Below are 12695 nucleotides of genomic sequence, written 5' to 3'. Positions count from 1 at the left end.
ATATATAAATAAAAAATTGAGAACCTCTTCCATTTTGGGAAGTCGGTTAAAAAGCATGTAATTTTTTTTTATTTGATAGAAACTAATGCTTGACTACAATCCCACCTGATGGTAAGTAGTGATGTAATCGATGATGGTGAGGCGCACTAGTTTATTAAGGCCGCGAACGCACAGGCAGGTGGCTTGCTTAGCGCCTAGGGGGTCGTCACCTAGCGAGTAGCCCTGTAAAACGAACGTTCTAAAATGAACATGGATGCACGCCAAGCGACTACCTAGGCGCTAAGCGCGCAGTGCAGCCGGTCGCGTTCATTTTAGAACGTTCGTTTTACAGGGCTACTCGCTAGGTGACGCGCTAGACACTAGGCGCTAAGCAAGCCACCTGCCTGTGCGTTCGCGGCCTAAGAGCCTATTCTCTCTAGACTTGAAGATACATTATTGTATGCCCATCTTTCTTTATCCAGGCATAATGAAGATAGAGGACCTGGCCCACGTGTTCAAAGCATCCCCGATGCTGGCGCGAGGCGACGAGGCGAGCTCCCTGGGCGTGTCCCTGCTGAACAAGTTCGAGCTGGCGCTGTGCTGGGACGCGCGGCTCCTGCTGGTGCCGCCGCTGCTGCCGGCGCTGGAGCCTGCCACTCCTCAGGTGAGGCCACCCATCCGTTTCTATGCCTTGGGTTGGGGGTTGCTTAACTTGAACCAGACCCGTGCGTGCGGCGCCGAGCGTTCCGCGCGCGCCTCAAAGAGCCATCAGACCACCACAGATGGGGCCCAGTAGGGCTGATGCCTGATCCGGAGCTGCGGACTACCTAGCGGGTTTACCGGGGCTCCGCCGGCTCGAAAAGCAGGAGAAGGAACGGGGTGGTTTTTAATCAGTAAGAGTCTGACACTCCCTCTCGCCTCGCCCAAGGCGAGAGAAGTCATTGGATGATTTTCCCCCCTCAAAAAAAAACAGGTGAGGCCACCCATCCATTTCTATGCCTTGGGTTGATGCTTAACTTTTGGTATTTTTTGTTGTTCTGTTGGCTGGTCGTACAGTGATGGTAGCCGCCGCTGCTGCCGGCGCTGGAGCCTGTCACTCCACAGGTTGGTCACCCATCCTTTTCTATGCCTTTTTTATGGGACAAGCCGGTAAACGAGCAGACGTTTCACCTGATGGTAAGACCAGAGGCGTTACGAGTGCGTTGCCGGTTTCTTGGGGGTTAGGAATGTAACGGTTGTTGGGGAATCGGGGTTTGAGAAGATTGGGGAGGGGGAATTGGGTTTCCGATAACCTCACTTACACAATGAAACACAACGCAAGCGTTGTTTCACGTCGGTTTTCTGCTCAGCCGTGGTATCACTCCGGTCGAGCCGACCCAGCAGTGCCGAAGCATGGCGAGCCCACACTTCTATGCCTTGGGTTGGGGATGCTTAACTTTTGGTATTTTTTGTGTTTCTTTTTTATTGGCTGGTCGTACAGTGATGGTAGCCGCCGCTGCTGCCGGCCCTGGAGCCTGCTACTCCTCAGGTTGGTCACCCATCCGATTCTATGCCTTGGGTTGGGGATGCTTAACTTTTGGTATTTTTTGTGTTTCTTTTTTATTGGCTGGTCGTACAGTGATGGTAGGTTGTATACATTTTGTAGGCAACTCTATTGTTTCCGTGGGTGTCATATGCCTGAGTTTGAGATATTATAGAGGTCGAGCATTTTTAAAATCTATTCATTTATCCGTTGTTTTATAAGCCATGATAGTAGAGAATACAATCCCGGGATCCCGAATCTCGGGATCCCGGGATCCCGGCCGTTTTCTTGACCCGAAAATCCCGGGACTGTACTTGGCTAATCTCGGGATTTTTAGGATTGACATTAAAGGAAAAGTTACAGCTGGAAATTGATAAGAGTATGAATTCCCCAGATCCTAAAGTACAAATACAAAATGAATCAGGGTTGGCAAATAGTATTAGACGTGAAATGAGCCTGTTCGAAAATGGAGGAACTCGTGGATATCACTTAGAAATAGCAAATAAATATCTAATGTCTATTCCTCCAACCAGCGTAGAACCTGAGCGAGCGTTTTCAGCTGCTGCTTATATTGGCAATAAACTACGAAGCAGGCTTGGAAGTGAAACGTTGGATGCTTTGATATTCCCGCGATTGTATTTTCGAAATTCTAATTAGTTTTGTTGTGTTGTCTTTTAAATTTCTTGCAAAAGTATTTTGATTGTTTTGTCAATTTTCGTTTCGTACTGTATTGTGTTGTGATGTGATTTATATTGTGCAACGATATTAAAATCATTTTTTTTAAATAACTCAAGTTCTGTTTTCATTTGAGCCCAATTAGAAACCACAAAGTCTAATCCCGGGATAGCCCCGGGATCCCGGGATTACACATTTAAAATCCCGTAATCCCGGGATTGAAAAACATGCTCGGGATTGTATTCTCTACATGATAGGCAAGCTTACTTTGGTTTAGCTAATTTTGGTTTTTCTATGATTTTATGTTTATAAAGAGAATAAATAATATATTACGTTAGACTGTGATATTTTTTTCTTCATTCGAGTTACAAATCTTTTAGTAGCTAATGATTTAGTCATTATTTAATGTAATGTTTTTAATGAAACTTAACTATTGAGTTTCAAACAACCTGTATAACTATAATTTTATTGTAACTTTCGTGAGACATACTACATTAATTACTATGTTATCGGCTTACTCACGTAATGTTTTGACGAGGAACTCGACTAGTTTCAAGCCATGCTAGAGGCTAGAGGGTCAGCATAGGAGAATATGAGCCTCTAGCATGGCTTGAAATTAACATAGTTGAAGTAATCGAAACAATGTAACCAAGTATTGTATTGTGAACCTGATTGAAAAAGAGTAACCTATGGAGTTTCTTGCTCGTTCTTCTCCATAGGAATCTACACTTTGGAACGAGCAAATAGACCAACTAGAGGACTGACCGACAGACAGACGTTATTAAAATTATTATATTTGCTTTGACGTTCAAAAGTGACTTCCTGGTCTATTTGAAATAAATGATTTTGACTTTGACTTTAACATAATAATTAACCTGTATAACGTCAGTTCATCATTTATCTCCCCTCAGCTGCCAGTCCGCTCCCGTTCCTGGAGCAGTTCCAACCGCGGCACCCCCCGCCGCGCCTGGCCTCCGATGCTCACCCCTCTACCCGACAGCAGGGGGACTGACTCCCCTACACTGATACGTGAGTAAATTGTTTTTATATTTTTGTTTGTTTGTTTGTATGTATGTTTAGAGATCAAAAATTTGTGATTTTTATCGGGGAATAATAATGTTACTTGTATTAAGGATCGGATTTTCGATACATTATTCAGTTTATAAATAACATGCCTGATGATAAGCGATCAGCGCCGCCCATGGACACTTGAAACATCAGACGAGTAACAGATGCGTTCCCGACCTTTCAAAAAGGAGTGTGCTCTTTTCTTGAAGGGTTGAAGGTCGTATCAGTTCGGAAATACTGCTGACGACAACTTGTTTTGGAAACCCGATTTCAAATCACGCACCGGGAAACTGATCTTTGGGATCATGCATACGGTATCCGATATATCCAGATCAAGTATTGGGAATCCAATCCCAACTCACGCATCGGGAATCCGATACTATTCAAGCTCACATGCATGTATTTTTTTTTTCATTCTGTATGCTGTACACTTTCTTATTCTTATTCTAAATAGGTATATTTTCTACTAGTCAAATTCAATACTTTTTTAGAAACGTCATAAACGATATTTTCCATGAACTTTGTATGAAATACTCTATTATAACGTCATCAGATTTTGACGTCAAATAGCAGACTTATTTCTAGAAATTTAGCTAGAAAACATCGAAAATTAACCCGTTGTCTGTCGGAACGCAAATCTACGCGAGACACAATGTGTTTTCTATTGTGTCTTATATACCGACATACAAGTGGTTAAGTAGTTCATCAAATTTACGTATGCATGAGAGTGTGATTATTTTTGAATATTGTATTGTATTGAAAAGTTGTAATAATTTATTTTGGACCCAGTCATCATCCCTATTCCCCCCTAAACTTGCAGAGGACAGCGCCCCCAAGCTATGTGTCTCCGGGCGGGGGGGCCGCCCCCTGCGGCGCCTGCTGCTACTGTCGTACGTGCCGTGCGGGTTCTGGCCGCGCCTGTGTGCGCGACTACTGGCCGACCAGCAACTCGCTGACGCTCCATACTCGCTGTATAAGCTGCCCGCTGAGGTACGTTCTAGTGTCTAAGGGTTCGTTCACACAGACCGGCTCGGAGAGCATCGGCGCGCATTTTTCTTTTCACACAAACCGGATCATATACGCTTGGAGTCGGTCGCTTAGAGTCGCCAACTATTTCACATACACCGGCTAGAAGCGGATGCGCTCGGAGCCGATAGGCTGCACGAGCGAGAAAGAGCACGCGATCGGAGCCGATCAGCTCCGTTTATTATTTCACACCAAGCGCCGTCAAGCATTTTTAAACAAAAAATCAGTGCACATTAAAAAATAAACCTTAATACAAATGCTTAAATCTCTATTTTCAACGTGACAAAAATTTGCTCTCCTCTCCGAGCCGGTCTGTGTGAACGGACCCTAAACACACTATGCCGAACGTACGCCACCGAAGTTCCGCGGCTGATTTTACGTTCCAACGTATTCGGCTGATATGACACACCATAAGTGCCGAACTTACGCGGCAGAAATTCAGTTGCGCGATTTTGTGCGTATATTCTTCTATAGTCGATTGATTTCTTGTTCTACAGAATACGTTGCTACCAAATTGCCACTGAACTTACGCCATAATGCAACGTAATTTCGGCATAATATATCACCAGTAATTCAAATAGCATTGCAGGCGTAATCATGCCCAACTTCGATCGCGTATCCTCGGCATAGTGTGTTTAGACTCTTAGGATTTTTTTGTGTTATAAGTCGGTAAAAAAGCAGACGGATCACCTGGAGGTCTACTCTAATTCAACGAAAAGCCAATTTCCTTCGAAACTACAATTCCGTTTATTGCGAACCTTTGTAAACAAAAATGAACAAATGAAATGAAGATAAATAAATAGGCTTTGATACAAAAATTAAATTAAAACGTTATTTTAAGTTATTTCATTAGTAAATCATTAAAATCTACGGCCGAAGATTAAACGAAACTTCTCATTCGAGAACCGGAGTAGCCCTACTGATAGTAAGCAAACGGCACCGTCCATGGATTTTCACATAGCAGAAATAAATATTTTACGTCGGCCACGGCCCACTAGAGATACAAGCAACTCTAGAGGAATTGCTGAGGACTACTGCAGATTCGGCTCGAAAAGCAGGAGTAGGAACAGGGTGGTTTTTATTCCGTAAGAGTCTGACACTCCCTCTCGCCTTACCAAAGGCAAGAGAAGACAATGGATGATTTATCCTCTCGAAAAAAAAATCACTAGTGGAGTTACCACCGCTTTATGAGCTTTTAAGGGTTGAGGCAGTTGGGGATTTAGGGATTGTGAAGGGAAGTTCACCCCTAGTTTTACATGGAACTTATAACATAATTGTAAATCAATTGAATATTTGATTCGCCTTCGGAGATTATATCGAAAATATTTTTTTTACGGTGTAAGCCGGTAAGCGAGCAGACGAATCACCTGATGGTAAGCAATCGCCGCCGCCCATTCACAACCGAAACACCAGAGCGTTGCCGGCCTTTTGGGGTTAAGAATTTAAGGATTATCGGGGAATCTGGGACTGGGAAGGTTAGGGATTTATATCCGGTAACCTCATTTACACAATGCAAGCGTTGTTTCACGTCGGTTTTCTGCTCGGCCGTGGTATCACTCCGGTCGAGCCGGCCCAGCAGTGCCGAAGCATGGCTCTCCCACACTTGAAAATATTTCTATGTATGTATTACTTTTTCCAGATGGAACTAGACGACACCCTTACGAAGGCTCTAGAACTGTCCTGGGGCTGGAGACTGTGGCGCAGCGGAGCCCGAGTGTCGACGGGAGCCCTCACTATGTTGGCGCTGAGGGAACTCCCTCCCAGGAGGGACGCCTTGCTGCCAGGACCCGCTGACGATGAACCTGTCGATGATCTGTATCATAATATTAGGTAAAAATTAAGTCTTTGACTGCCAATAGAAAACTGTTGAAGACAAATCCTCCGCTAACGTCGGTCACCGGTGACCACCACGGCGTTCAATGTGTTAAACAGTGATGGCCGTTTCACCGCCCACCCCTAAACTATCCCGTAACTAAGAGTTACTCAGCATAACTAACCCCCTATTTCAAGGGGGGAAAATCCATGGGGAGTGTTTTATAAACTTAAGAAAAGGATTTAGCGATGTTACCAGTCTTAAAAGAAAATAAGGCTTTTAATAAATACAGTTATTTTAAAACTCTAATGCCCGAATACTCGAACGCTACTCAATTTTAAGACGCTCTCAAATGTAGTTCTGTCACTATCAATTATTTATAAAATGACAGAGATAGCACGATATTTATGTACAACTTAAAATTGAGTAGCGTTTGAATATTCGGGCATAAGTATTATCACAAGTGAACCCAAATTCTAGTGTTTTTTTTTTTTTTAACGTTGCCCCACACTAGGATTTTCTCCTGTGTTGTGGGTGTGTTTACAAACATTTAAGTTCACATACACATGACACCCAGAATTACACAATGAGTTGCTCCGTGCGGGAATCGAACCCGCTACACATTGCACGGCAGCCAGTTACCCAGCCACCGCGCCAACTGTGCAGTCAGTCAGTTTTCTAAAGCATACTTTTCTCCCCCCCCCCCCTAGGTTCAGGGTCCGCCAAGAAGGTGCCTGGAGCGAGCTGGACGTGCAGTCCTCGGCCTGCGTGGAGATACTGCTGCCGGCACAAGTCTGTGTCATCAGGAGGGATGATGGGCTGCCCATCGCCGGGTATCAGGTACGATTCCTTGGTTACACGGGACTTATAAAGTTATAACCAGAGGTCGGAATTAGGTAGAGTTATTCATGTACTTACACTGATTTCATACAGCGAAACAATAAAGTAGATATGCCTCAATCCCGAGATTAATTTTAAAGAGCAGAAAAAGAATCCCTTATTTTTTTTAATAAAAAGTTTTTTACTTTTACACAATTTAAACTTTTATATAGTTGTAATATTGTTGCCCATTAGAAATCTCAGGAAGATCCACATTAATATCCACATTTCGATGCAAGTACATAAATAACTCTACCTAACTCCGACCTATGGTTATAACATAACTGCTGCTTATAAAAGAAGGTATGACTGCCTCGTTAGTCGAGTGGTCGCAAGTGCGACTGCCGGATGAGTGGTCTCGGGATCGATTCTCGGGTCGGGCAAAGTATTACTAGACTTTTTTCGGTTTTTTGTAAATTTCTCAGTAGTAGCACGGAGTCTGGAATTGTGCCCAGTATATGGCAATAGGCTCACCCCCTATTACATAGGACTTATAACACAAATGGTGAAAAGTGGTATATATTGTATAGCGGCATTACGTGCCGTAATGTGCACCTCTTCAAGGGTAAACGGTGTGACGATACGACGACGACAATTCTTATGTTATTATTATATATCTCTTTTTTTATGGTGTAAGCGTTTAAACGAGCAGACCGATCACCTGTTGGTAAGCAATCGCCGCCGCCCATGGACACCCGAAACACCAGAGGCGTTACAAGTGCGTTGCCGGCTTTTTGGGGACTAGAAATTTATGGGGTTGTTGGGGAATCGGGGATTGAGAAGATTAGGAAGGGAGGTAATTGTTATATTAAAACACTCCTTATTTCCAGAGCATCAGCTTGGAGCCAAGTCCTGAGGTACTGGCGAAGGTACTGGCTCTGGTCTCCGACCACGTAGACCTACTCCTTGAAGACTGGTACCCTTCACTTGGTGAGTATATGTTTTTACATTTAATGGGTCGTCGTTTGGCCGCTATCTCGCCTGATGGTAAGTGATGATGCGGCCTACGATGGAGCACGTCTGCCCATAAGCAACCTATTCACTCGCGCTTTGAAGACACCCAGGTTATACCCATCAGGAAATACAGAGTAATATAAATATAGAGTATTTCTTAGATTTAGCTTTATTGTCATAATATTTTTACGTGGAAGAGTCATACGTCAACAATGGGCAGGCTCGACCGGAGTGATTTTGTTTTTATAGTATAAGCCGGTAAACGAGCAGACGGATCACCTGATGGTAAGCAATCGCCGCCGCCCATGGACTCCTGAAACACCAGAGGCGTTATAAGTGCGTTGCCGGCCAACTTGTATGTTTGTGAACGCACCCACGATACAGGAGACGATCATAGAGTAGGGTCTGCAAACTCGTGCGTGCGGCGCCGAGCGTTCTGCGCGCGCCTCAAAGAGCCATCAGACCACCACAGATGGGGCCCAGTAGGGCTGATGCCGATCCGGAGCTGCGGACTACCTAGCGGGTTTACCGTGGCTCCGGCTTAAAGCAGGAATAGGAACGGGGTGGTGTTTAGTCAGTAAGAGTCTGACACTCCCTCTCGCCTCGCCCAAGACGGGAGAAGTTATTGGAAAATCATCCCCCTCAAAGATTTTGACGTCAAATAGCAGACTTATTTCTAGAAATTTAGGTAGAAAAAATCGAAAATTAAGTAGTTCATCAAATTTATGAATGAGAGTGTGATTATTTTTGGATATTTTATTGTATTGAAAAGTTGTAATAATTTATTTTTGACCCAGTCATCATCCCTATTGTTTCAACATTACATTCGTGTCCCCCCAGGCACCCGTTTCGTGCACACGTCGGAGGGTAGATGCCTGATCACCCGCGTGGTGCCGTGCCCCGAGTGTCTGCAGCCCGCCCCCCCACCGCCACAGGAACACGACCATCTCGCACAGGTATACTTTTTTATATATTTGATGGTTCGACGTTTGGCCGCTATCTCGCCTGATGGTAAGTGATGATGCGGCCTACGATGGACGTCTGCCCATGAATCACTTCATCATCAGCCTATAAGTGGCCACTGCTGACCAAAGGCCTCTTCTCGCGAGAAGGTTTGAGCATTAATCACCACGCTTGCTCAATGCGGGTTGGTGATATCAAACTTTTCGGGTTTCCTCATGATGTTTTCTTTTACTGTTAGTCAGTGCTGTATAAATAATATTAGAAAGTACATATAAATGAACTAAAAATCATGAATTACGTATTATTAATAGAGAAAAGCGTTTCGAATCATGAGCAGCGTGCGTAGACGCAGCGACGTCGCGCAGCCTACTAAGCGTGATTTTTAGTTAATTTAGTATGTCGCACGATAGTTTATTTTTATTGGGACAAGCCCGCCACAACCTCCCATACCGCTACAACTCCTGTGCACCAGGATCTACAGTAGATACAACCATGGAAATAGCGGAACACTGAAGTCCAACGTCCCAGAGACATGAATGACTGTGTTAGATCCCGCAACGGAATAAATCAGAAGATATTATTAGGGGAAGAAAACTATAGTTATTATAAATAAACTACATACCTATAAGTTGGAAAACGTCACTTTAGTACTTGCCAGGTTTACCCTCATGCATAACCTCTCATATTTTTTGCTACAAATTTACTTCAAAATTTTAAAGGTTCTGTCGTTTCTACGTAAATGTCATCACCATCCACCCTTTTTGTTCAGTATAAAACTCATAATATTACATTCCCCAGGCTTTCCGTCGCCTAGAGCTGGGTCCAGCTGAACCACGCCGGCTGCGTCTCTCCGAGGAGTCCAGGACTTCGGACGGAGACAGCGGCGTCGGGGCCGAGTCTAATGGTCAGTTTTATAATTTTTTGAAAAGGTTTTTTTTATGTACTTGTAAGGTTATGTCCATTGATCTTTAAAGTTCAATTATGAGTGGGGGGGTTGACACAAAATCACGAGACATTACAAGGAGCGACGGGGGCTTAATAAAATATCAGGTGTTTTTCTTTTTTACATTACCTTTACTTAACCTTAACTGGTACTTGAGGTATGATCTAAAACCTCACCACTTATCCCCAACGAGGTGGGGGGGGAAGCGAAATAAACACCCAAAAAAACTCATGTGATTAATGGACGTCCTCTTAATAATTATGTGCGATGGTGGAGACGGGTCTATTTAGATTCATATTGTAATATCAAAGGATGCTCGATTAGTTTCAAGCCATGTCTGAACTCATACTCAAGATTTTTACTTTACTTATTTGAACAATCCCCCCCAGCGTCCTCCCGCCTGGGTTCAGTGGAGGGCGTGGCCCCCCACGAGCCGGCCCCGTATACCCTGGCCACGGCGTGGACGGTGGAGCAGTGCATCCTGGCGGCCTGCACCAACTCCCGCCTGCACTGCCCCCTGCACAACGACAGTCTCGTGCAGCTCCGTCTGGTGGCGCCTGATACCGTGAGTCAAAGTCAAAGTCAAAATCATTTATTTCAATTAGACCAGGAAGGCACTTTTGAACGCCAAAGCAAATAAAATACAGTAGAAGCTCTTTATTCGCGGGGTATGCGTTCCGTAAATATGCCGCGAATACAGAAACCGTGAATATGGAATGGTAATTTGTATGGGGTTATAGGGGATACGTTCCTAGATGACGAAATCAAGAAGCAAATAGTAGATAAAAAAAATATTTAATTGAACTTTCTGATCATACAGATTGCCTGATGATAATATTATTATCATCAGGTTTAGGTCACACTAGGTTTAGGCAGAAGTCACAATCTAGACGTAGCTGTAATAAGGTGTATTTTATTTTTGAATCCTTCTACTGACGCGTTGACAAAGGATAGCGAATGTATTTTTTTAGGTTACGATCCGCGAATAAAGAAATCTAAACCACGAATGTGGGAATTGGATCGCATTTTTTCAATCCGCGAATAGTGAAAACGCGAATGAAGGAAGCGTGAATAAGGAGCTTCTACTGTAATATTACTAACGTCTGTCTGCCGGTCAGTCCTCTAGTTGCTCTATATGCTCGTTCCAAAGTGTAGTAGAACAAGTGAAAACAATATAAAACTAATATTCAGTCAAAGTGAGTGAGTAAAGGCCATAATAGTATCAATAGTTCCAAATTAATAGGCTAGTTTCCTACTAATCAAATTCAATACTTTTTTCGAAACGTCAAAAACGATATTTTCTATGAACTTTGTATGAAATAGTGCGTTATGACGTCATCAGATTTTTACGTCAAATAGCAGACTTATTTCTAGAAATTTAGCTAGAAAAAATCGAAAATTAAATAGTTCATAAAATTTATGAATGAGAGTGTGATTATTTTTTAATATTTTATTGTATTGAAAAGTTGTAATAATTTATTTTTGACCGAGGATACTACCCAATTAGCGGTTCTTAGTTTGACATGTATGTATGTATGTATGTGTTTTTGTCCGGGAGTATCTCGCGACTAGCTGAACTGATTTTGATGCGGTTTTAGTATTAAACGACTCCAGAGCTGCGGACTATCTAGCGGGTTACCGGGGCTCCAGCTCGAAAAACAGGAGTAGGAACGGGGTAGTTTTTAGTCAGTAAGAGTCTGACACTCCCTCTCACCTCGCCCAAGGCGGGAGAAGACATTGGATGATATTCCCCCTTCAAAAAAGTTTTAATCGACTTAAAAAAAGAAGGAGATTCACTCCTGGTTTTAGCGTAGTTTTTAGTTAAATTATTAAGTATGTTTTGGTATTATTATTTAAGTATAAATTAATGTTTATTAAGTAACTATAATTGAATATAACACGTATTTTAATTCCTTCCCCCTTCTAAATCCCAGCTCCTACTAGACGTAGAGGAATCAAAGCGAGCGCGCTGGGAACACATACAACGGGGCGCTGTGGCAGGCCGGGGCGCCTTCGGGACCGTACTGTCGGCCACCTGGCGGGCCCCGCCCGGAGCCCAGGGGCCCGGGGAACCTGTACACGTAGCTCTGAAGGCCCTGCAGCCTGTACCACCGCCGCCTAGTAGTGATACCGCTGCTCATCATGCTTATAAGGTACGTAAAACGCATGTGCGAGCGTGCGAGAGGGACGGAGCTATGTATGTTGTATAGCTCCGTCCCTCTTGCACTGCTCAGTGATCGACCATTGTGACACTATTGTAATAGCAGACTAAGGCCCCTGTTAGACACGCTTTTATTAGGTCGATATTTTTTATGAGATAATTGGGTAAACTAAGTAGTTTGGGGAGAGGGGTTCGAGGATTGAAGAGATTGGGGGGAGGGTTTGGGGATTAGAGAGATTGAGAAGGGGATTTGGGGATTGGAGAGGTTGGGGAGGGGATTCGGGGATTGGAGAGATTGGGAAGGGGAATTCGGGGATTGGACAGGTTGGGGAGAGGGATTCGGAGATTGGAGATATGGATTTGGGGATTGAAGAGATTGATGAGGGGAATAAATGGGCTTCCTTACTTATTTCAGTTCAAGATGCCCGTTTTCACCAACCTCTTTGAAGTTTTAAGCAATACCTAAGCTAATGATAGGCGATACTTAACGACATTTTAATTTTCACCAACCTATATAAGTGACCCCTAACAGTACACATTAAATTAAGAAATGATTTGGGGCTGGTTGGTGTGAGAATGGGATGCGAATTGAGATTGGATGGAATGAGCATTAGGAATGACAAGATGAAAATTAGGTGAGAAGTTGGGATATTATCATACCCTACTTCTCTTATCATACTCAATCCTCATCTCATCCAATCTGACTGCACGG

At 43.6% G+C, this 12695-nt stretch overlaps 1 protein-coding gene across 2 annotated transcripts in view; it reads left to right on the top strand.

The window, feature by feature from the left end:
- Positions 1-12695, top strand: part of LOC118278394 (leucine-rich repeat serine/threonine-protein kinase 1) — a 93749-nt gene that overhangs the window by 49573 nt on the left and 31481 nt on the right. For both annotated transcript variants that reach the window (XM_050703392.1, XM_050703393.1), the window contains 10 exons: positions 462-643; positions 3088-3205; positions 4065-4234; positions 5910-6100; positions 6794-6923; positions 7793-7892; positions 8757-8872; positions 9678-9783; positions 10212-10387; positions 11757-11975. In XM_050703392.1, coding sequence (XP_050559349.1) covers positions 462-643; positions 3088-3205; positions 4065-4234; positions 5910-6100; positions 6794-6923; positions 7793-7892; positions 8757-8872; positions 9678-9783; positions 10212-10387; positions 11757-11975 — 1508 coding nt within the window. The remainder of the gene's footprint in view (positions 1-461; positions 644-3087; positions 3206-4064; positions 4235-5909; positions 6101-6793; positions 6924-7792; positions 7893-8756; positions 8873-9677; positions 9784-10211; positions 10388-11756; positions 11976-12695) is intronic.

Source organism: Spodoptera frugiperda, chromosome 24 (assembly GCF_023101765.2).
Source record: "Spodoptera frugiperda isolate SF20-4 chromosome 24, AGI-APGP_CSIRO_Sfru_2.0, whole genome shotgun sequence".
NCBI classification, from domain to species: Eukaryota; Metazoa; Arthropoda; class Insecta; order Lepidoptera; family Noctuidae; genus Spodoptera; species Spodoptera frugiperda.
The sequence above is the reverse complement of the archived record's forward strand: the minus strand, read 5'-3'. Positions and strand labels throughout refer to the sequence as shown.